Below are 25,548 nucleotides of genomic sequence, written 5' to 3' on the forward strand. Positions count from 1 at the left end.
GTAGTCCCTCTTCTGCTTTCCAGATGTGCAGACTGGTATTATTTCTTAAATGTCTAATAGAATTTATCATTGAAACTATCTGGGTTTGGAATTTTCTTTCTCGGAATGTTTTTACCTGTGAGTTTAATTTAATAGCTGTAGGACTACTTTTTTGTTTTTCCATAAGTAACATGTATCTTTGAAGGACTTAGTCTTTTCATCCAAATTGTAGAATTTGTATGCATAATGTTGTTCATAATATCTGCTTAGTCTTTTTAATGGCTTTGAGGAATCCCCCCTTTCATTCCTGATACTGATTCTGTCTTTTTTTCTTTTGTGGTTCTGGTTATCAATTTCATTGATCTTTTCAAAGATTAACTTTGAGATTCATTAATTTTCTGTAGTTTTTCTGTTTTCACCTTTGTTGATTTCTGGCCTTTATCTTTTCTAGCCTTCTGCTTGCTCTGTGGTACTTTGTTCTTTTTCTGGTTTCTTAAATGAAAGCTTAAATTATTAATTTGAGAACTTTTTTGTGATAGAAACAGTTGGTAGAGAAATTACCCTCTAAATACTGCTTATAACTTCATCCTTAAAATTTTGACTTACTATTGGGATGCCTGTGTGCCTCAGTGGTTTAGCGTTTGCCTTTGGCTCAGGACATGATCCCTGGGATCCTGGGATCAAGTCCCACGTTGGGGTTTTCACAGGGAGCCTGCTTCTCCCTCTGCCTCTGCCTGTGTCTCTGCCTTTCTCTCTGTGTCTCTCATGAATAAATAAATAAAATCTTAAAAAAAATTTTTTGACATACTGTATTTTAATTTTCATTTAGTTCAGAATATTTTCTGATGCCCAGGGAAATTTCCTCTTTACATGGGTTATTTAGAATTAGTTTTCTTTTTTTCTCTACTATTAGAGTATCATCTTTGATTTCCCTTTTTTTTTTTTTTAATTAATTTTTATTGGTGTTCAATTTACCAACATACAGAAAAACACCCAGTGCTCATCCCATCAAGTGTCCACCTCAGTGCCCGTCACCCCTTCCCCTCCAACACCCGCCCTCCTCCCCTTCCACCACCCCTAGTTCGTTTCCCCGAGTTAGGAGTCTTTATGTTCTGTCTCCCTTCCTGATATTTCCCAACATTTCTTCTCCCTTCCTTTATATTCCCTTTCACCATTATTCATATTCCCCAAATGAATGAGAACATACACTGTTTGTCCCTCTCCGATTGACTTATTTCACTCAGCATAATACCCTCCAGTTCCATCCACGTTGAAGCAAATGGTGGGTATTTGTCGTTTCTAATTGCTGAGTAATATTCCATTGTATACATAAACCACATCTTCTTTATCCATTCATCTTTCGATGGACACCGAGGCTCCTTCCACAGTTTGGCTATTGTGGCCATTGCTGATAGAAACATCGGGGTGCAGGTGTCCCGACGTTTCATTGCATCTGAATCTTTGGGGTAAATCCCCAACAGTGCAATTGCTGGGTCGTAGGGCAGGTCTATTTTTAACTCTTTGAGGAACCTCCACACAGTTTTCCAGAGTGGCTGCACCAGTTCACATTCCCACCAACAGTGTAAGAGGGTTCCCTTTTCTCCACATCCTCTCCAACATTTGTGGTTTCCTGCCTTGTTAATTTTCCCCATTCTCACTGGTGTGAGGTGGTATCTCATTGTGGTTTTGATTTGTATTTCCCTGACGGCAAGTGATGCAGAGCATTTTCTCATGTGCATGTTGGCCATGTCTATGTCTTCCTCTGTGAGATTTCTCTTCATGTCTTTTGCCCATTTCATGATTGGATTGTTTGTTTCTTTGGTGTTGAGTTTAATAAGTTCTTTATAGATTTTGGAAACTAGCCCTTTATCTGATATGTCATTTGCAAATATCTTCTCCCATTCTGTAGGTTGTCTTTTAGTTTTGTTGACTGTATCCTTTGCTGTGCAAAAGCTTCTTATCTTGATAAAGTCCCAATAGTTCATTTTTGCTTTTGTTTCTTTTGCCTTTGTGGATGTATCTTGCAAGAAGTTACTGTGGCCAAGTTCAAAAAGGGTGTTGCCTGTGTTCTCCTCTAGGATTTTGATGGAATCTTGTCTCACATTTAGATCTTTCATCCATTTTGAGTTTATCTTTGTGTATGGTGAAAGAGAGTGGTCCAGTTTCATTCTTCTGCATGTGGATGTCCAATTTTCCCAGCACCATTTATTGAAGAGACTGTCTTTCTTCCAATGGATAGTCTTTCCTCCTTTATCGAATATTAGATGACCGTACATTTCAGGGTCCACTTCTGGGTTCTCTATTCTGTTCCATTGATCTATGTGTCTGTTTTTGTGCCAGTACCACACTGTCTTGATGACCACAGCTTTGTAGTACAACCTGAAATCTGGCATTGTGATGCCCCCAGATATGGTTTTCTTTTTTAAAATTCCCCTGGCTATTCGGGGTCTTTTCTGATTCCACACAAATCTTAAAATAATTTGTTCTAACTCTCTGAAGAAAGTCCATGGTATTTTGATAGGGATTGCATTAAACGTATAAATTGCCCTGGGTAACATTGACATTTTTACAATATTAATTCTGCCAATCCATGAGCATGGAATATTTTTCCATCTCTTTGTGTCTTCCTCAATTTCTTTCAGAAGTGTTCTATAGTTTTTAGGGTATAGATCTTTTACCTCTTTGGTTAGGTTTATTCCTAGGTATCTTATGCTTTTGGGTGCAATTGTAAATGGGATTGACTCCTTAATTTCTCTTTCTTCAGTCTCATTGTTAGTGTATAGAAATGCCATTGATTTCTGGGCATTGATTTTGTATCCTGCCACGCTACCAAATTGCTGTATGAGTTCTAGCAATCTTGGGGTGGAGGCTTTTGGGTTTTCTATGTAGAGTATCATGTCATCGGCGAAGAGGGAGAGTTTGACTTCTTCTTTGCCAATTTGAATGCCTTTAATGTCTTTTTGTTGTCTGATTGCTGAGGCGAGGACTTCCAGAACGATGTTGAACAGCAGTGGTGAGAGTGGACATCCCTGTCTTGTTCCTGATCTTAGGGGAAAGGCTCCCAGTGCTTCCCCATTGAGAATGATATTTGCTGTGGGCTTTTCGTAAATGGCTTTTAAGATGTCGAGGAAAGTTCCCTCTATCCCAACACTCTGAAGGGTTTTGATCAGGAATGGATGCTGTATTTTGTCAAATGCTTTCTCTGCATCTAATGAGAGTATCATATGGTTCTTGGTTTTTCTCTTGCTGATATGATGAATCACATTGATGGTTTTACGAGTGTTGAACCAGCCTTGTGTCCCAGGGATAAATCCTACTTGGTCATGGTGAATAATTTTCTTAATGTGTTGTTGGATCCTATTGGCTAGTATCTTGTTGAGAATTTTTGCATCCATGTTCATCAGGGATATTGGTCTGTAATTCTCCTTTTTGGTGGGGTCTTTGTCTGGTTTCGGAATTAAGGTGATGCTGGCCTCATAGAACGAATTTGGAAGTACTCCATCTCATCTTTGATTTCCAAATACTTAGGATATTCCAAGCATCTTTCTGTTACTGCTTTCTAGTTTAATTATGTTCTGGCCAGAAGTATATGCTTGTATGTTTTCAGTTTATTTTAATATCTTAAGGTGTGGTTTGGAACTCAGAATATAATCTGTTTTGATGAATGTTTCAAATGCAGTTGAAAATAAAGTGTATTTTATTATTAGGTAGAGTGTTCTATAAATATCAGTTGGGTTTAGTTGGTAGTGTTGTTCAGGTCAACTCTATCTTTGCTGATTTTATCTGTTATATGTTCTGTTGGTTATTGGGGGAGACATGGTGAGGTTTCTTTTTTTTTTTTTTTTTTTTTTTTTTATTTATGATAGTCACAGAGAGAGAGAGAGAGGCAGAGACATAGGCAGAGGGAGAAGCAGGCTCCATGCACTGGGAGCCTGACGTGGGATTCGATCCCGGGTCTCCAGGATCGCGCCCTGGGCCAAAGGCAGGTGCCAAACTGCTGCGCCACCCAGGGATCCCGGTGAGGTTTCTTATCATTGTGGATTACCTATCTCTCCCATTATTTTTATTAGTTTTTGCTTTTGTATACTATAAAGCTCTGTTATTGTATGTATATTAAGATTGTGATGTCCTTTTGATAAATTAATAACCCTTTTGCCATTACATAATGTCCCTCTTTGTCTCTGGTAATTTTTTTTGGTTCTGCATTCTAAGTGATTATTTTTAAAGATTTTATTTATTCATGAGAGAGAGAGAGAGGCAGAGACACAGGCAGAGAGAGAAGCAGGCTCCCTGCAGGGAGTTTGATGCGGGCCTCAATCCCAGAACCCTGGGATCACACCCTGAGCCAAAGGCAGATGCTCAACCACTGAGCCACCCAGGCATCCCCTAAGTGATATTATTGATGTAGCCATATTAACTGTCTTTACATTACTGTTTATATGGTATACCTTTTAACGTCTTGTTAACATTAAACATATCTATATCATTACATTTTAAATGATTGCTTATAGATAGTGTATAATTAGGTATTATTTTTATATCCAAAATGACAATATGTATCTTATAATTGGCGTGTTTAGATCTTTACATTTGACGTATTTATTGCTTTGGCTGGATTTAGGTCTGCTGCTTTTATTTGTACCTTCTAATTTTTGCTCCTCTTTCCTCTTTCTTTCCTTCTTTTGGATTATTTGGATTTATTTAGAACTATTTTTATGTTCTTCATTGGCATTTTGACCATATCTCTGCTTATTATTTTCTTTAGTAGTTGTCTAGGGATTATATCTTTCCACAGTGTACACAGAGTTAATATTTTACCACTTCAAGTTAAAAAAAAAAAAAAATAACAAACCCAAAGCCCTTACTTTCCCCACTTTATGTTAAAGTTGCCATGTAATATATGTAATACATTGAACTCCCTCCCAGAAAACATTAAAAATTTTTGCTTTCAAGAAATTGTGCTTACTTCATAGTTGAAGATCTGTTACCCTCTGGTATCATTTCCCTTCAGCTTGAAGAACTTCCTTTGGCATTTCATTTTAGACCACGATTGCTAGAAATAAAATTTGTTTTTCCTTCATCTTAGAATGTTCTTAGCTTGCCTTCACTTCTAAAGGATGTTTTAATGTGATGCAGAATTCTTGTTTGATAGGGTTTTGTTTTTGTTTTTGGCTCCTCTGGCCTCCATGGTTTCTGACGAGAAATCCATAGTCTTTCAGATCTTTCTTTTATATGTAGCTAGTCTTTAAAACAGTCTAAGAAAAACTATTTTTGTCTTTATCTCTGAGTTTTAACAGTTTGCTTATGTGTATTGCATGATTTTGTTTGTGTTTATCCTACTTGTGGTTCACTAAGCTTCTTAAATCTGTAAATTTATATCTTTTACCAAAATTTGGGAGATTGTGCAGCCATTATTTCTTCAAAAACATTTTTCTTCTGCAGCACTTTCTTTCTCTTCTCCTTCTGGGACTCCAGTGACACAAATGTTAAGACCTTTGATGTTGTCCCAGTCAGTATTGTATTAAATACACATTTTCATACTGAAGATCCTCCTGGATAAAAGGATAATTTTTTTAAAGGTGTTAAAAACTGTTTGATAGGTAACTAAGGGGGACAAAACCTGCTTTAAATTCAGCTGCTAAATGAAAAGCAGCATGTAAATTATATATCACTTAAAGAATATGTAAAATTATAAGAAGTCACCACACAGACTTGATTTTAAAACATTTTTATAATTTAGTAAGATGGATCATTTTGTTCACCACCCCCCCAAAAGATTTCTCTGTGTGGTGTACTTATATTGATTTCACTGGTGTCTACCAACCATGAATAGCCATGTTTGTATATGCTCACTATTTTGGAGTTTGTGCATAGAGTTTGGAATTGAAATAAAATCTTTTGGCTGTGTCTATTGATTTAACTGGTATATTTCAAGTTCAAGATTTTTTTCCCCCTTTGATAGTAGCAGCATAATCTGATACTTTTTCAGTTCTACTCTAAATTAAGGTTATAAAATAGGATTTGCTAGTATTGCATATTCAGATTACCTTTATTAATAATTTGGAATATATGCTTAATAGTTAAATATCATAGGTGTGGGTAGTATATGTGCATATATTTGTGACAATCTAGTTTTCTTTTTTCTCAGGTTGTTATTGTATAAAATGTTACCTTGTTCTACAGATTAATACTGAATGTTGAGTGAAGGCACCTTTGGGTAGCCTTGTTCAGGTCTTTGTTTATAAATGGAATAGGTTGTCTAGTCACTCCAAGGCACTGATTTAGTTTCAAAAAAAGCTTGATCAAGAAGTATGAGTAGTAGTTAGATGTATCTTCCTTGTTTCCTAGCCTTACACTGAAACTCTTAATAATTGGTTTAAATGGAGAAATCTTTCAGTTACATCTACAGTCTTGTAAATAAGAATGTGATATTTTTATGCTCAAATGATTTGTCTTTTGGTAGGTTCACCTGTGTTCTGTGATTCTTTTCTAAGAAATGAAAATCTCTCACTCTTGTTCACAGACTTTATTCCTTTAAAGTATCACCTACTTGTAACTAACCTAAATAGAAAGCTGTAAAAAAGAATGTTAAGATTGTCACATTGTGGAAAAATTTTCTAGAGTGGGATCATACTTCTACAGTTATAGAAGAGTAAAGGAATCCCTTGTACTGGTATAATTTTTAAAGGTAGATTTTTTTTCTAGAAACTAACATATGTCCAGATATTTAGAGATAAACACATGCACATCAGGAATGACTGAGAATTTCCCCCAAACTAGTGTCAAAGCACAGATCCAGGCAGTTCAAGGAACACTAAGCAAGATAAATGTGTAAATGTAATAACTACAACAAAAAACATGTATATCATTTTATAATCTACAGTAAAAGATAAAAAATACCTGCAGAGGAGCAAAGGTAAGAATTATATTCAACAACTCAGAAACCATGCAAACAAGAAGCGAGTAGAGGGCAATGTTTAAAAAGGTAAAGGAGAATAAAGGCTTTCTCAAGCAAATAAAAATTAAAGGAACTTGTTACTAGTAGACCTGTCTTGTAAGAAATGTTAAAAGAAGTTCTTATATGCAAGGAAAATAATACAGCCCAGAAACCTACATTAGGAAAAGCGTTGAAGGAACATGTCAAAGTAAAATGAAAATATTTATTTCTAAATGATCTAATATATAAGCTTGTTTAAAGGAACAATTTATTCCGTTATGTGTGCTTGTGTGTGTGTGTGTGTGTGTGTGTGTATATTTACATATGCTTATTTACGCTTCTGTGTAAGTAAAATGGATGAAAACATGATACAAAGGAGAAGAAGGAATTAGGATTAATTTTTCATTATAAAGGTACACTACTCATTAAGTGGTATGTGATATTTGAAAATAGTTTTGGGGATCCCTGGGTGGCGCAGCGGTTTAGCGCCTGCCTTTGGCCCAGGGCGCGATTCTGGAGACCCAGGATCGAATCCCACGTCGGACTCCCGGTGCATGGAGCCTGCTTCTTTCTCTGCCTATGTCTCTGCCTCTCTCTCTCTCTCTGTGACTATCATAAATAAATAAAAATTAAAAAAAAATGAAAATAGTTTTGGATTAGTTGTAAACATATACTGTAAAACTCCAGGGCAACCATGAAAAATTTGTTTTTAAAGTATAACCAATACACAAAGAATAGAAAATGGGTTCATACTGTATGTATTCTCAGTTAAAACTATGGAAGGCAGGGGATCCGTGGGTGGCTCAGCGGTTTGGTGCCTGTCTTTGACCCAGGGCGTTATCCTGGAGTCCCGGGATCGAGTCCCACATCAAGCTCCCTACATGGAGCCTGCTGCTCCCTCTGCCTGTGTCTCTGCTTCTTCCTCTCTCTGTGTCTCTCATGAATAAATAAATAAAATCTTTTAAAAAAAATGGAAGGCAGGAAAAGAATAGAAGATAAAAACAGGAACAAAAAATGAGGGAAACAAATAGAAAACTATTACAAATATCATAGATATTAATCCAATTATATCAATAGTGCTCTAAATGTACCAGTTAGGGACAGCTGGGTGGCTCAGTGGTTGAGCGTCTGTCTGTTCGGCTCAGGGCCTGATACCAGGGCCCTGGGAACAAATCCCGCATCAGACTATCTGCAGGGAGCCTGCTTCTCCCTCTGCCTAGGTCTCTGCCTCTCTCTGTGATTCTCATGAATGAATAAATAAAATCTTTTTTTTTAAAAATGTACCAGTTAAAAGGTAGAGATTGTCATAGTGCATCAAAAATTAAGACCCAATTATATGTTTTCAAGAAACCCATTTTAAATAAAAAGAAACTTAAAGATTAAAAGTAAATGGATGATGAAAACATACCATGCTAAAACTAATCAAAAGGGAGGATTAGCTATATAAACAGTGGAACAAGTAGACATCCATCTATGTAGATTAATATTCTAAATAATTATATATATAATAATATTTTAAATAATCTAAATAGATTAATATTTCACCATTCACAAATTTAAGTCAAAATGGATCACAGACCTAAATGTTATACACAAAGCTATAAAGTTCTTGGCACATAATATCAGAGAAAACCTAGCTGATCTTGTGTATAGCATTGTCTTTCTAGATACACACCAAAGGCACAGTCAGTGAACAAATTGATAAGCTGGGCTTTTATTAAAATTTTCTGGAAAAGACAGTGTTGGTAGTACAAGCCCCCAGAATGGGAAAATATATTTGCAAAGGTCCATCTAATAAAAAGTTCCTAAAACTCAAAAATAAGATAGCCTGATTTTTTAAAATGCACCAAAGTCCTTAACAGACACTTCTCTAAAGAAGATACAGAGATAACAAGCTTATGAAGAACTGCTCCACATCATCTGTCATCAGGAAATGCAAATTCCCTCACAAGAGTGAAGATACTACTGCATACTGAATAGAATGACTACAGTTGGGAATACTGACAATACTGTATCTAGGATGTAGAGAAAGAGGGAACTCATCATTCATTGCTGGTTGGAATGCACAGTGGTACAGCCACTCTGGAAAACAGTTTGGCAGTTTGTTAAAAAACTAAACATACTCTTAATCATATAATCCAGTCATCGTATCTATCCAAATAGTTTGAAAACTTATTTCCATCATAAACCTGCACACAGATGTTTAAAGCCACCTTATTCATAATTTCCAAAACTTGGAAGCAACCAGGATATCCTTCAGTAGGTGAATGGATAAACATACTGTGGCAGAGCTAGACAATGGAATATTATTTAACACTAAAAAGAAATGAACTATGAAGCTATGGAAAGACACGGAGAAACCTTTAAATGCATATTGCTAAGTGAAAGAAGCCAATCTGAAAAAGCTACATGCTGTATGATTCCAATTATATGACATGGAAAAAGCAAAACCATAGAGATCATATAAAGATGAAAAGTTGGTGGGGGATGGAGATGAATAGGTAGAACACGGAGGATTTTTTAGGGTACTGAAAATGGTCTAATAACATAATGATGGATACATATTATAATACATTTGTCCAAATCCATAGCCTTTACATCACCAGGAGTGAAACCCAAGGTAAACTTTGGACTTTGGATGATCATGAAGTGTCTGTATGGGTTCATCACTTAAAACAAATGTTGGGGGCTATTGATAATGGTGAAGGCAATGCTTGTGTGGAAGTAGGGAGTACAGTGCAAATCTCTGCTTTGCCCTCAGTTTTACTGTGAACGCAAAACCTCTAAAACAATTGTCTTAAAAATTTTTTTGTAAATATTAAAAATGAGGGGAAGAGGTGGCTTTTTTCCTTGCTGCTGGCTGTTGTTTGGGGTGAACTAGCTTGAGATGAACCTATACCCACTGTGGTTATGTAGTACCCACTCTGGTTATGTAGTTGTGGTTGGCAGAGTAGAAAGGTAGAATTTTTTGAGAGACACCTAGATGGTGTCTTTGAGTTGCTAAATCAACCAGCTTTATCCCTGTCCTAGGTAAGTGTAAATCTTTTATTTTTTTAAATCATTTTTAATTGGTATTCTTCCATACTTGAAACCTACAAAGGATACAATTAAAGAACTAACTATAAACATTAATTTTGTGTCCTGAAAGATAGTGCTGCTTTACAAATCTCACTAATAATATATTGAATTAAGAGAATAACTTTCTCTCTCTTCCTGCCTCCCTTTCCCCCTTCCCTAGCTTCCGTAGAATATATTCATTATTGTATTTTTTTAAAAGATGATTAAGGGGCATGAAAAATCTCCTTGTCTACTTTCATCCAAAATGATTGTTACTCGCAAAAACTTAACATTTCTAGTTACTTTGCATTTGGAATTGTGCTTCTATTTGACTTTAATTTTTATCTATCTTATGAATTTTGTCCATGAGTTTGGTCAATTTAAGCCAGGAGATTATTGAGCATCCATTGTATTGCTCTGGACTTCTTAAAGTTTGGATTGCATTTGTAGTGAAGTGATTAGGTTTTATAAAGCATCCCTTGCCATGTGTAAGATACATTATTTGAATTGAAATGTTTTTTGTTTTTTAGTTTAACAAGCAGAATTAACTAATAATATTGTTTAAAATATAACTGATTGTAAGTTATGTATTCATTGGTGAGTTGTGTGGTAAAATATTCTTGCTACATGTTTTCAGAAGCTTAGGAGTTTAGACATATGTACCTATTCAATGTCTCTAGCTAGTATTTAAATATATGTAATCCTGGATCTCTAGTTAATGCAGAAATGCAGGTTTTCTTTTCTTTTTTTTTTTTTAAGATTTTATTTATTTATTTGTGAGAGACATAGAGAGGCAGAGACACAGGCAGAGGGAGAAGCATCTTGGGTCTCCATGATCACTCCTGAGGCGGAAGGCGGCGCTAAACCGCTGAGCCACCCAGCCTGCCCTCTAGTTAATGCAGGTTTTCTAAAGGGATGGGAAGAAAGATAGCATGCTTTATTACCTAATTATTCCTTAGCCATTCCTTTTTCGTTCTGACTATAGAAAGGAAATAGAGAAATGCATCATTTATGGGCTATAGTGATAGTTCTGTTCTATTTGCAGAATAAACTAGATTTCAGCCTCCTAAGGTGTGCAGAAACAAAGCCTCCAACTCAAATTGCTGAGCAGTTTACTTCCAGCAGTTCTGCTGCTCTCAAGATTCTCAAGAGAAGCCACTAACTGGCCTAGCTTTGAATAAATAGGGATGGAACTGATTGCTTACATTTAATTGTAGTTGTCAGTAGAGCATTTTGATGAAGAGCATGAGTTTGGAGGCAGTTTCAGCATCTTTAGAAATAATATGTTAAACTCTACAATAATTCTGCAAAATAAAACCGCTATTGCAAGTGCTTTATGCATTGTCTACCACAAAATAAAGATCTGTAGGGTTGCCCTCATTTTCTGAGAAACTCTTCTCATTCCACACTGTTACTGTGATACAATATGTTGATACAGTATTTGTACGTAAAATATAACTTTTTTTTTTAACCTATTCTTACCTGGTTAGTACCTGAGAATCTAAGCAAAATTGAGTCCATCAGAGCACTATTTTAGGGTTTTGGAATGAAAAGACTTCTCTTCAGACTGCTGAAGTTCTAAGAGTAAACCTGAGGATCTATGATGGATGACTTTGTTTCCTACTATGCAGAAAAGTGTTGTTGGTGAAGATTAAAAAAAAGAAGAAAGCTGATGCATGGAAAAACAGATAAAAGATGGTCCTGAATGTTTCAAGGGTTTGATTCTTGGTTGTTCTTGTGGCCTAGCCATCCCCTTCCTTATCTAAATTTTGGTTGTTTGGTACTCAGTCCCAGGAGGTATTTTACTACTTTTAATAAGTATATTTTTCCTGAACTGGTTTGATTTAGACATCTGTCACTTGTACCCAGTAATGATATCTAATATATGTATTTAATAAATAGTAACTATTAAGAGAAGTAGACTATTTAATGTACTTAGTTAAAACACTTTTTACTCCAAGCTACTTTGTTAAATGCTGATGATTTTTCATCTTATAATCTAAAACCTCCATAGAAGTTTTCAAAGTATTTCTTGGGAAAGAATCATAGCATACATCTTAGAACTGGCTTTTGATTCCTTTATGGAGAGTTGTCTGTACCTAGGAATTTGGATAGCCTGTGTGTTAGAGGCAATTCTAGAATCTTTGTTCTAGGACCCGAAGGTCAATTATAGAAGTCTTCTAAACCTACCCATTAGAATATGATGACTAATGGCAGGTTTTCTTCATTAATATTTTATTTTGTCTAAACTTCTATAGTGCCTATGAGATACATTTGAGCCAGGTGCTATATGGACATAAAATTAGTTTATTTTCTCTAGATATTTATTACTCAATTATGAAGCTATGACATAAACCCAAAATTGAGTAATTACCAAAATGCCAGTTGTGTGCTACAGATGATAATGTCAAGGGTAGAGAGATATGAGTGTACTAACATTGGCCTGAAGACTTGGTGAAGGAACTAGAACTTGAACTGGGCCGTGAAGAGTAGAAGGAATTTGAGTAGGGGAAAGACATTCTGGGCAAACGGATCAAAGGTGAAAGATGAAAGTGTGCAATAACTTATTTTAGTAGAGATTAGCTGTTGTGGTTCCAGCTACAAGTTAGTGGCTTTTGAATATCAATTTATGGGGGTGGAGTGGAGATGATTGGTGGTGATGACCCACTAAAGGCAATTGAGCAGGGAAGCTAATGGTTTAATGAATGTGAAATTGCCTTCCAAATTTGATCTGCTAGCATATAAACCAGTTGGATCTCTAATATGCTTTGAGGATGAGAGGATAAGGTTGGAGGGCTGTTAGTGAATTTAAAAATGAAGTTACCTAAAAACACAATCTAAGGATTTTTCCAAATAGCTGTAAGTATACAAAGCATTACTTCTATACCAAAGTAACTAGAATTCTCTTACTTGAAGCAGCTATCGACATCCACCAGTACCCTACAGAACCATTATCCCCAAAGCCGAGATTTACCATGAAGCTTCCTTGAGTGCAGTTTTGAGAACAGTCAGGCATCATAACTTATTTATGAAGGGGTAAGACAGGATTGGATCTGGTAAAACCTAGGTTAAGTACAGCTGAGCTCTGTGGACCTGAAACTGAGCTCCCTGAATATTACATATGAAGGTTTCAGTCTGATAGCAGTACAAATAAAAGAGAAAGGGAAAAATTATTAAGAAAATTATGATAAAAAGTTCATAAGAAAAATGAAGTCAGGCCACAGAATTTTTTGAAGGAGAATGATTAGTTGTTTTTGTTTTTAAAGATTTTATTTATTCATGAGAGACACATAGAGGCAGACACAGGCAGAGGGAGAAGCAGGCTCCCTGTGGGGAGCCTGATGCGAGACTCTATCCTAGGACGCCAGGATTATGACCTGAGTGGAAGGCAGACGCTCAACCACTGAGCCACCCAGGTGCCCCGGAGAATGACTAGTTTTAAGCAGACCATGGTTAAATGGATAATGGAGCATTACAAATAGAGGCTGTATGATAAGTTAAAATAGCACATACCTTGGAGCCCAAGTGCCTGTACTTGAACACTGATTCTGCCACTGCCATATGATCGTAAGTAAGTTCCTTAAATCTTTCTGTGCCTTATTTCTTTATCTGTTAAATAAGGAAACACATTTAGTTCTTAAGCCCTGCAAAGTAAATAAAGTGCTTAGAGCAGTGCTAGCATGAAGTAAGTCCTAGATAAGTGTTAATTGTTGTGACTGCTAGGATTACTATTCTTAAATTACAGCTCATATAAGTGAATAGTTTCAGTACCTGGACAGGGGCAGAATTACAGAATTGAGTACTTGCTATGAAGGTAATAGTTGAATGCGTATATGTAAATGAATTCTCACAGTCTCTATCCCTATATAAATGTTCTATTTCACTTTATCATTTCTAACTTTTCTCTTTTCCTCCCTTATAAAGTTCCTTTCCTCTTATTCCAGCCTGATCCTAAAATCTGTTTTACGTTAAAAGTTTTACACAAAATATTGAGAATGTACAGGGGCAGTTTTTAGTTCCCAGATTTACTTAAGTTACATCTAACCCTTTTCCTGGCCTGTGCTTGGGATCCACCATGGATTCCCTTTTTTCTCACAGCTTCATACCCTAGGTTGTGCAACCTTGTTTGCCTGTGTTTTGTAAACTGCTTCTGGAGCTCACTGTAACACAACATACAAACCAAAATATAATTCAAGATTTTTTGTAATACTTTTTTAAAAAAAACTTTAGCTTGAAGAAATTGTAGACCAGCTGTTTTTTGTTTTTTATTTGGGGAGAGTGAGGAGTTAGTTTTTTGTTGTCCTAATCATACACAAAAAATGTCTTTTCTGAGTACTTATATAAGAACTATAAGAAAAGTGTACTTTAAAGTTTATGATCAAAAACTGTGATCAACTTAACATTTGTTGAGTCTGGTGTATTTATAATTTTAGTTGAGATTATTTTAGGAATACTACATTGAGATGCAACAGTTTCTTAAAAAACTGAATATCTAAAAAACATTCTTTTTGTAATGAGTACCTAGTATTTATGAAATACCTGGTATAGTAAATTATTTTTAGAATTTTTAGTAAATAGCTTTACAGTTGGTTTAAATGTTATTTTTAGGGTTTTTTGTTTGTTTTACTTTTTGAAACATGTACATAGTAATAACTCCAAACAATACCAAAGGCCACAATAGTGAAAAATAACTCTTTCTCACACTTTAAACCCTAGTCTGCCAGTTTACTCAGAGATAATCACTGTATTAGTTTCTTGAGTATCCTTTCAAAGTTATTTTATGCATATTCAGGCCTATCATACAATTGTTTTGAAGCCTGCATTTTTTTCATTTAACACTGTGATATAGAGACTTTTCTATTGACAAGGAACATTGAGGTCTGCTTGTTATTTTAAATTGGAAGCATAGTGTGATACTGTGATTTATAATATATAAAGTATATATTTGGTCTTCATTCTTGCTTCTGGCACTGAGTTCCTAAAAACCCTTGGAATTTCCTGAGAGAGCGCAATGAGGGATGTCTTTTTTATGTTAATGAAGTGACTTTGGGAAAGCATAGAATGGGTGCTTAGATGCCTTTGGATCCAGCTTTGTGATTTGAGGATGAGGACTTTCTGTTCCCTTTTGCCCTAGTACCACCACCTCTGAGGAGTAGAGGAGCTGGAGATTAAGCTCAGTTTCCAGTGGATGGTGTTTTAATCAGTCGTGCCTATGTAATGAAATTTCTATAAAAACCCCAAAGGAAAGAGTTTGGAGAGCTTCTGGGTTGCGTAACCAGAAACACACTTTTTACTACTGTGCTGGCCTCCAAATGATACCAGGTTGTAAGTTCTTTGTTAAGCATCTCTGTTTCTCTAACATCTGGTTGTTGATTTGTATCTTGTAATATCCTGGTAATAAACTGGTAACCTACTGAGAAAACTGTTTTCCTGAATGAACCCTGTGAACACTGTAGCTAGGTGGGAGCCGGGGAAACCTGATTAATAGCTGGTTGAGGGAACCCTGGGTGGCGCAGCGGTTTAGCGCCTGCCTTTGGCCCAGGGCGCGATCCTGGAGACCCGGGATCGAATCCCACGTCGGGCTCCCGGTGCATGGAGCCTGCTTCTCCCTCTGCCTATGTCTCTGCCTCTCTCTCTCTGTGACTATCATAAATAAATAAAAATAAAAAAAAAATAGCTGGTTGAAGTACAGGTACACATCCTGGACTTGCTTTGGGCATTTGAAGCAGGGTGGGGTGGGGGGTGGTTATAGGACTGAACCTATATCCTGTGGGATCTGATGCTGTCTCATAGTTAATAGTGTCAGAATTGAGTTGAATGGTAAGACCAGCTGGTATTATGTAAAGCTGGTATTGGAGCACTGCCTGGATCTGTGGAGGGAAAAAACCCACACAGTGGGATTGGATGTAGAACCCATACATAGTATTTCATTTTACGGATGTACAGCTGAAGTCCTTTCATCTAATAGCTTTCATAACTGGTAGTTAGTAAGCTAATCAGAGTCTGACAGAGGGAGCCATAAAGAGTGATCTTTAAGCATTTTACTGTAACAATGTATATTTGCCAGCCTTTTTTTTTTAACTGAGCTGAGACTTTTTTTGTTGACAGCGTGGAGTCCATTGTTCATTGTTATCTTCCTTGTATGAACCCTACCCTCAGTACATTTTCTGTAACCCATTTTGGGTTTCTTTAGGTGATAGGAGAATTTAGCCACTTAAGAATCAAATATCTCTGTTTACTGTTTGCCTTAGTGATTGAATTCTCGAGTTCACACCCAATTCAATAGTACTTTTTTTAGTAGCTTGCCATTATTGAGTCTTTATGTGGTGTTCAACCTACTGATCATAGAAACAATTTTTTTCATTTCATTTTATCAGTTTAAATAATATTTAAATAAATCATATAATTAGGATAGCAGGTATAATTTGCACAAACAATTGTGGTAACAAACATATTTTACCCTTGATAAATAGACGCCCAGTGGTGGAAATGAAAGTATAAGGGCTTATTAGTAGCCTAATAGTCAAAATACATGGTGTGCCAAAGTCACCATTAGTTTTACTCAGGAAACAGAGAATATTGATTAATCATGTGAGTCAGGTAAATTAAGGTTGGTTAAGAACTTCTTGTGTTTCATTTTAGATAACCATTCCACTTGGTGGGCATTTAAGTTATTTCCAGCATTTTCCTTCTTACAATAATCAATTAGTACACTTAGTCATTTTGTTTGCATATATATAAGAATATTTTTATCTAAAACAAATTCTTTGAAATAAAATTAATATGTACAAGGGGATAGTCTTTTTATGTTAATAAAATTATTGAAGGAGATCTTAAATATTTTATTATGTAATTTTCAGTATTTAATTATAGTAAAATAAAATGTGATAGGTAGATTTATTTTTGTAAAATTAACCAAAGTGTTCCTTTTTTCCTTCAATATGATTTGTAGAGAGGAAAACTATGCTCATGAGTCATAGAATACATGAATAGTATTCAAGGTATTGAGTCATAGAATTCCAGACATCTCTCACACATAAATGACTCAATTTGTGCACGCACTGTGTATGTGTGGTTTATCCTTTGTAGTAGACATGTTTCTCAATTTGAGAAGGTCTGATCATATTTAAACACTAGAGAATTTGATATCTTAATGATTAACACTGAAAAGCCTTAAACCAAGGATCCTTTTATTAAAATGACTAAGACTGAATATAGTCTGAGATTTCGGGTGGTTCTTTGTTAGCTTTTTCAACAACTAGTGAGTTTTGTGCAAAGCATTCTGTTTGCTGAGGTAAATATTGGAATAAAAAAACACGGTCTTGTGGAAATTAATTGAGGTTGGAGAGACAAGAGCTCTTAGCTTAATAAACAACACTATAATAGCCCCTATACCAGCTGCTTTTTACTGAAGCACCTGTTATGACTATAAGGACGAAAACAGTATCACAATATATTGAAATTATATAAAGAAGCCAGTGAAGAGCCAGTGATAATTGTATGTTCCACACATCTTTATAATACCTATTTATATGCTACTATTAAACCTTTTTTGGATTGCCTATTAATATTTTTAACCCCTCTTTTGACTAGCATAATTTATTCTCAGTTGTCTATTCGTTCTTAGAGTAATTGGGGTATTACCAAAAGAGAAAATTATTACAGTGTGAAATCTCATTTTCTTAAATCTTGAAAGCTATAATATTCTAATATGGTAAAAGACCCCAAAATACAATACTTACTTAAATGAGAAATTTATTTCTCTTAGTAGTATATGAGTTAGTGGTCCAGATTAGTGGAGCAACTTTGTTCTCTAAGATTATTCAAGATTGCGGTGGTCTTCTAGGATATTGGTCTACCTCTGCAGGGTCAGAGCTGGCTCAGTTTCATTCACATCTGTTTTACAGCCTGTAGGAAATGGGAAAGCAGTAATCCAGATGTAAGGTAATTGTCTTTTAAGTTGAAGATGACCTGAAAGTTGTGTCTACTTCTAACTCACATACCACACTGGTCCACAATAAGTAACAAAACTTCCAGGCAGATTTAGGAATATATTCTCTCACTGTGTGGGTAAAGTATCAGCTACAACTTTATTCCTGTGGACAAAGGGGAAGATAGATAATGGAAAACAACAGCGTATCACAAAACCTCTATCCAAAAAATTTCACAATAAATCTAAATAAATAGCTTTCACAGAAACAACACTCTTGTAACTTTAGATAAGGTGTAAATAGGAATTAAAAATCCATGAATGTGACTCTACCTCAAGATCTTCAAGTTTCTTAAACTGGAGATCATTGGTATTTGGTGGGGGGAGGAGGTACATGAAGCCTTGCATTAGATATAGTGTCTTTTCTTGAAGGAAGATTTGGAAGAGTATATATATTTTTTTCAGTTGAAGTATAATTAAATACATTACTATTTTATTAATTTCATGTATACAATGTAGTGATTCAACAGCAACAGTTTTTTATACATTTCTCAGTGCTTCTGAAGATAAATGTATTCTAAATCCCCTTTATCTATTTTACCCATCTCCCAACCCACCTCCCCTCTGGCAACTGCCAGTTCTCTGTATTTTAGAGTGTTTGTCCCTTTTTTCCTTTGTTCATTTGTTTTGTTTCATAAATCACACATAAATTTGTATAGTATTTATCTTTCTTTCACTGACTTATTTCACTTAATGTTAAACCTTTTAGATCTATCCATGTTGTTGCAAATGGCAAGATTTTATTCTTTTTTATGGCTAATAGTCCAGTGTGTATGTATAGTACATCTTCTTTATCCGGTTATCTATGGCTTTATCCAGTTATCTATGGATGGACACTTCATAGCTTAGCTATTGTAAATAATGCAAGAATAAACATAGGGGTGGATATATTTTTTTGAATTAGTGTTTTTTGTTTTCTTTGGGTAAATAATGGAATTACTGGATCATATGGTAATTCTATTTTTAACTTCTTGAGGAACCTTCATACTGTTTTCCAGAGTGGCTGCACCAATTTGCATTCCCACCAACAATGCAGATGGGTTCTTTTTTCTCCATATCCTTGCCAACACTGATTATTTCTTGTCCTTTTGATTTTAGTCATTCTGACACGTATAAAATAATATCTTATTGTGGTTTTAATTTCCATTTCCCTGATGATTAGTGATGTTGAGCATCTTTTCATATGTCTCTAAGCTTCTTTGGCTATCTGTAAGTCTTCTTTGGAAAAATGTCTATTCAGGTCCTCTGTTCATTTTTTAACTGGATTATTTGGGTTTTTTTGGTCATATAGATTGAGTCCTTTAGATTCTTGATATATTTTGGATATTAACCCATTATGGGGGATATTTGCAAGTATCTCCTTCCATTCAATAGGTTGCCTTTTTGTTTTGTTGATGGTTTCTTTCACTGTTCACAATGGAAGAGTATTTATTTTATATATTTACAAAGATAGGAAATATTTTAGAGCCACAAACAAAATTGACAGGCATTTTAAGAAAAACCTTAATATTGTTTTAAGGGATAAGTTTAAATCCCCAGAAAAATATTTTGGGGTACATGTGGAAACATTTTGATAGGCAAACCATTTGGTTTGTTAAGGTTTGTTTTATTTAGGTCAACAATTCCAAACTGTGTAAAACTGTGGAAGTATATTGGAAAATAGGATGAAATAAAAGAAATTTGCCTGTATATATCAGCAGCATAGGCATCTTTATTCAAGAAAGCCTAAAAAGCTATCTCTCTGTCACCTTAGATTTTATTTTTGCTGTGCTTTAAAAAACCATTCCTTTAAGGCCAAAATATTTTTTTCAGGCTTTTTTTCTCCTAGCAAGGTAATATTCTGTTACTGCGACTTACTGACTTAGACTAGGGTTATAGAATTAGTAAGTTGGTAGTTAATGATTTTTCTTCATTTAAAGTATACTGGAAAAAAATATACTGAAATTAATTTTATGTTAAAACTTATGTTCCACCTTTCCTCTTCTTACAGGACAATGAAAAGAGAACTCCACTGCATGCTGCTGCCTATCTTGGAGATGCAGAAATCATTGAACTGCTTATTTTATCTGGTATGGTAAAGCTCTAATTAATAAGAGCACATCATGCATATTTTGTCATAATATTTATCAAAGCTAGTTGACTTTATATTTGTTTCATAAGCTGAAATTTGTTTGTTCATTCTGTAGCTAATCTCGTATCACGTCCCAGATACTGCTCTAGTACTTAGAGTATGTTGGAGAGCAAAGCAAAGATTTTTGCCTTTGGTGGGGTATATACTCCAATAAGGAAAAACAGGCTGTAAATACAAATAAATGTTATAGCATGTTAGGAGATGATAATTACCATAGAAAAATGAAAAAGTATGTCAGAATAACAGGGTGAGATGAACAATATGTAGGCTCAGGCATTATATAGAATATTCATAGTAGGCCTGATTGACCACAGAGTAACTCTGAGAAAATTGTGGGTCTTCAAGGGGGAGGTGATGTGGCACAGGCCAAGTGCAGTAGTGGAGGTAGTGAGAAATGATATGATTGTGATATATTTTATGACTGTTGCCAACAAGGTGTCTGTCTTTAAGTAGCTTTTATCGAACTCTTTTTGAGGGCCCATAAAATACATTTTAGAAACTTGTACTTTTATCTTTCAGTTTCTCCTAAACTGTTTAAGACTTTACTATGAAGTAATGGTAGAACTCTTTCTTATAGAATAACTCCTATTGTGATCAGACTGCCTATAGTCAAACAGATCTTAGAAATATTTTTGTTGTAGCCAAATTATTACAAATTTTATTTATTAGAAAATTCAAATGTGCTTAAATTTTGCTTCTGTTGCTAGATTGTAGATATACACATAATGCAATTGAAGAAATAGTATCATTCATTTAATATTTGGGAATAGGAGCACTTAGGGAATTTTTGAATGAAGATCCCATTCAGTAGCCTAAATAGAGGGGTGCCTGGGTAGCTCAGTCAGTTAAGTGTCTGACACCTGATTTAGGCTCAGGTCATGATCTCGGGTCATGAGATCAAGCCCTACGTCCGTCTCCATGCCAGGCATGGATTGTACTTGAGATTCTCTCTCTCCCTCTCCCTCTGCTTGTGCTCGCTTTCTCTCTCAGTCTTTAAAAAAAAAAAAAAAAAAAAAAGCCTAAATAGAATTTTACCATTTTTACATTTATGAAAATTCTAAAATCTGGGTTTTATTACAAATTGCATGATCATATACATTTTTAAATATTGATCAGCTAATATTCTTTTTTTACTGAAGTATTATTATTAGTTTTAGGTATACAACATAAACATTACTCAGTGCTCATGTCAGCCCCAGCTGATATTCTTATACTAGTTTCTTCATGAGTAACTTCATCACAGATGTACTTTCTTGAAGATATCTGTTCCTCTGTGGATGCTAGCTCACTAGTTTCCAGCTTAAATTTATTAGAGATAAGAACTGAGGAGATACAAGAGAAAAATCATATTTCTTCTTAATTGAGGCTTCTACTATAGTAACATGAATTGATGGGATATAGGTTATATATGGAATTTTCTTTACAAATATTGCCTAAGAAACAGTTTCTTTTTTCTTTAAGACATGGCTATGTTAACAACAGTACAATTCCAGTTAAATTAATATCTAGGACTTTGGATAAGAACTCTACTGCTACATTTTTTTATTTTAACACAGTTCTGTTCATTTACTTCCATTTTAACTTAAAGATTTTATGACTTAAAATGGAGGATTCTTTTTCTCATTTTTAATTTTTAACCTAGGAAAAACTTTTCAGATGCTCCATTTGACTTACTACATGGCTTTTAAAGTGAATGTTTGCATCAAGGATTTATAGAAAGTTGACTTCCTGGTCTTTGTAAGTATGATAGTCAGATGAGCCTTATGAATTCACATGTGATAATATCATATCAGCTTTGATATGAACATTTGAGAGAATTCTTAATTTCTTTTAAATAACTCAAAGAGAAATAATATATAAAATTAGCCACCATACATGTATAAAAAAGCTATTTCAACTTTAAAAAATAATTTTAGTGGGCACCTGGGTGGCTCAGTGGTTGAGCTCAGGTCGTGGTCCCGGGGGTACTGGGATTGAGTCCCATGGGCGGCCTGCTTCTCCCCTCTGCCTATGTCTCTGTCTCTCTCTCTCCCCTTTGCCTATGTCTCTGTCTCTCTATTGTCTCCTATGAATAAATAAATAAAATCTTTAAAAAGAAAAGGATACTTTTTGTATTATACTGTTTTATCAGTCTCAAGTAGCTGTTTTTAGATGGAGTAATAAAAATCACAAATTAATTTATAGTTTTCAGAATAAAATTGAGTTTTTACATTGGTCTCAAACTGTATTATTTCCTTGCTCCAAATTTCTTTTGACTTTAATTTCTATTAGTCTCACATTTGTACACTCTGCTCTAACGCCACTGGCTACTGTCTCTGAGTCTTTGAACAGCTGCTTCTTTAGCCTCAAACTCTTTTTTCAGATAGCCACATGACTTGTTCCCTTACCTTTTTCATGTCCTTGCTCAAATGTTAACCTCCTGGGTGAAGTCCCTGATCATTGCCACCGCTGCCACCATCTTTTCCCTCTACTGTGTTATTTTTCCTACTACTTCATGTTATCTGATAGCCTTTTAAAATTTTACTTAGTCATTTCCTGTCATTCTCTCTTTACTAGAATGTAAACTTCTAAGACAAGGGAGGAGGGACAGAGGAAGGGAGAGAGTCTAATCAGGCTGACATGACAGCATGGAGCCTGATGTGGATGGGTGGGTGGGCGGCCTCCATCTCATGACCTCGAGATCATGACCTGAGCCAAAATCCAGAGTTAGATGCTTAACTGGCTGAGCCACCCAGGTGCCCCAGCAATATAAGTTTAGGCTTTGTTTACATTTTGGTTTCAGTTTCCCACGTCTTTAGTGGAAGTGAGAATGGGAGAGGTGGGAATGCAGTAGGAATGTGGGATTGTTAGGGGTTCAGGTAAGTGAAAAAGGGAAAAAAACATGATTTTTTTCCCTATGGACGCAGCTCAGGCTCTAAGAAAAATAAATAAATAAAAACTTACTTGGATCTGGAATAAAATGAGCTGGAATGAAATCAAAGGCTAAGCTTATGTGGAAGATTCTCCAGGATCATGTTAGTTCACAAAACAACTTTTCATAATTAAGATTGAAATCCCATTCTGCATCTTTTCAACCACAGTGATATGATACTACACATCTACAGTATTTTTCTAAAATAAAAAATGAAGAAGATAAAAAGGTTGACATCAGTCTGTAGAGTCCTGTCCTTCCATGTTAATGTTTCAGGTTTTGATTATTCTCTAACTTCCTATGATGAGAAATTAGGAAACTGTGTTCTCTAGTTTGTTTCATTCTTGTCTTTTCATTGTTAAGAATTATGACTTTACATTCTATTTTGTAATCAGAATTCCCACTGTTTTCACACACCCCAGTCTTTATTCATAACTTCTCTAGCCCTAGGTTTTTTATTTGTATGTATCTCTTGGTTGAATAGACATCATCATGGAGGGTTGGCTTTTTTGAGGGGAGGGAGTTTTGTTTTTAATTTTCAGTAAGAGCTCATGGATGTCATATTCTTATTTGGGACTGTTGCCTTTTTTTCTTTAATTGAAGAGTAGATTGGCTAGTTCTAAAATTCTTGATTCATGATGCTCTTTCCTCTCAATTTTTATAGATGCTGCTCCAGTGTCTTCTAGCACTGAGTGGAAGTCTTGGATCAGGCTCTTCTCTGCTTGCCATTTCCATTCCCCCATAGCACCCTCCACCACCATAGTCACTTCTCTTCTGCCTGGATGCCTGTAGGATTCAATTCGTTATCCCTAAAATTCATTACTAACTTAGGCTAAATCTGTTGATTATTTTTGCTGAGACATAATGTGAGTGTGCATTTTTAGTTCTAAAATTTAGATTTTTATTTCATGTATATTTTCCATTAAATCTTTGAATATTTTATTTTCCATGTTTTTCTGTCAGTAAATTTTTCTACCATGTTTTTTTTGGGGGGAGGGGTTCTCTAATTGTAATTTTGTCTCTTCCATTTAGTTTTGGGTTATTGCCTTATACCTGTTACTCATTCATGTCTGTATCAGGTACTATTCTAGGTGCTGTGGGTAGAACAATGAATTAAATGGATGGAAGTCCCAGCCTTCATGGAGTTTGTTTTGGTGGGGGAGATAATAACAAGTTAATATGCATAGCTTGTCTTGTAGTGATAATTTGTATGGGAAGATTAAATACATGTTGGATGGGGATCAGTTGCTGTTTTATGTTAGGTTATCAGGAAGGGATTCAGGGATATAAGACATTTGAGCAGATAACTGAAGGATATGAGGAAGCAAGCCTTGCACACCAGGCAGATATTTTGAGAAAACTGAGAGAACAAGAACAAACACCATGATGTGGTAGCATGTTTGGAGGCAAGTGAAAAGAACAGTAGGAGATAAAGTAGCAGAGGTAGCCAGGTTCCAGATCATGTGGGCCTTGTAGGCTTTGGCAAGGACTTGATTTGGCCCTTAAAGTGACGAGGAAAACCAAAGGGGAGTTTTGAGTCAAGTGACATGGTCTTACTTAGGTTTTTAAGGTTCACTCTTGCTGTGGTTCAGATTCTTAGCTGTGTTTTAAATCGTGTTTATTCTGCTTTTTGTTATTTCTAAGTTTTTATCTGTGATTGTTTTTTCCTTTTGTCCTTCTTGATCTCTGCCAGCTCTCAGACTCTTTGTATTGTCTTGCATCTATCTTGGAACTCTTTGAGGTCTCTCTTCAGAGCTTACTTTCTCTGAAGTTGTGCAGAGAGTAGTTTGCAAATTCATCCTTTCCTCTCCTGGGATAATTTCTTTCAGATGAACCTATTAACTATATTTTACTCAGTCTCTCTTCTCCCATATATTTTTCCTCTTGTCCTGTGCTGGATACTTACACATCTTTGAAGAATTTGCTTTTCTCCAGAGCATTTACTTACTAATGAATGAGTAGAGTGTGGGGCGGGGGGCGGGGGGGGGGCGCGGTAGGGGATGGCAAAAAGTGAGCATTAGTTAGGTTTGTCTGTTCCACTAGCTCTCAAACTAAATGGATTTTCTCTCAGTCTAGGAGAGTAGTTTCCTTTAGCTCTTGCTCTACTATATGTAGTTGGTGTCACTTGGCAGCTCCTTAGATCACAGATTTTTAGGTAATGATCTACTGGTGTTTGGCCCTTGCCCTCCATCTTCAGCTGGGTGAAAAATAGTAAAGATTCCTGGTTGGTTCCTCTTGCAGCACTACTCCACTTTGTTCTTCTATGTTATGAAGTTAGGGTACTGTGAATTACCCACTCAGCTCTAGATCATCTAAAAGATTGTGAGAAAGGGATTCTGGGACACAGGAAAAGGGGCAGTTATATGCACAAACAGACTCTTTTAGAAGACTCAGTAGCCTTCCCAGAATTGGAAGAAGCTTTACTTGGTTTTATATCCTTCCTCATTTTGGTATAGAATTCACTATATTTGGTAGAAATTTTCATAGTTTGGTTTGCAGTTACAGCTGTTTTCTTGCACTTAGGGTGGTATTTCTTCACATTG

The 25,548-nt window shown here is 35.5% G+C and overlaps 1 protein-coding gene across 14 annotated transcripts in view; it reads left to right on the top strand.

Moving 5' to 3' along the window:
- Positions 1–25,548, top strand: part of ANKRD28 (ankyrin repeat domain 28) — a 197,373-nt gene that overhangs the window by 98,223 nt on the left and 73,602 nt on the right. For all 14 annotated transcript variants that reach the window (XM_041733790.1, XM_041733799.1, XM_041733789.1 and 11 more), the window contains one exon: positions 19,954–20,032. In XM_041733790.1, coding sequence (XP_041589724.1) covers positions 19,954–20,032 — 79 coding nt within the window. The remainder of the gene's footprint in view (positions 1–19,953; positions 20,033–25,548) is intronic.

This window comes from Vulpes lagopus, chromosome 19 (genome assembly GCF_018345385.1).
Source record: "Vulpes lagopus strain Blue_001 chromosome 19, ASM1834538v1, whole genome shotgun sequence".
Lineage (NCBI taxonomy): Eukaryota > Metazoa > Chordata > Mammalia > Carnivora > Canidae > Vulpes > Vulpes lagopus.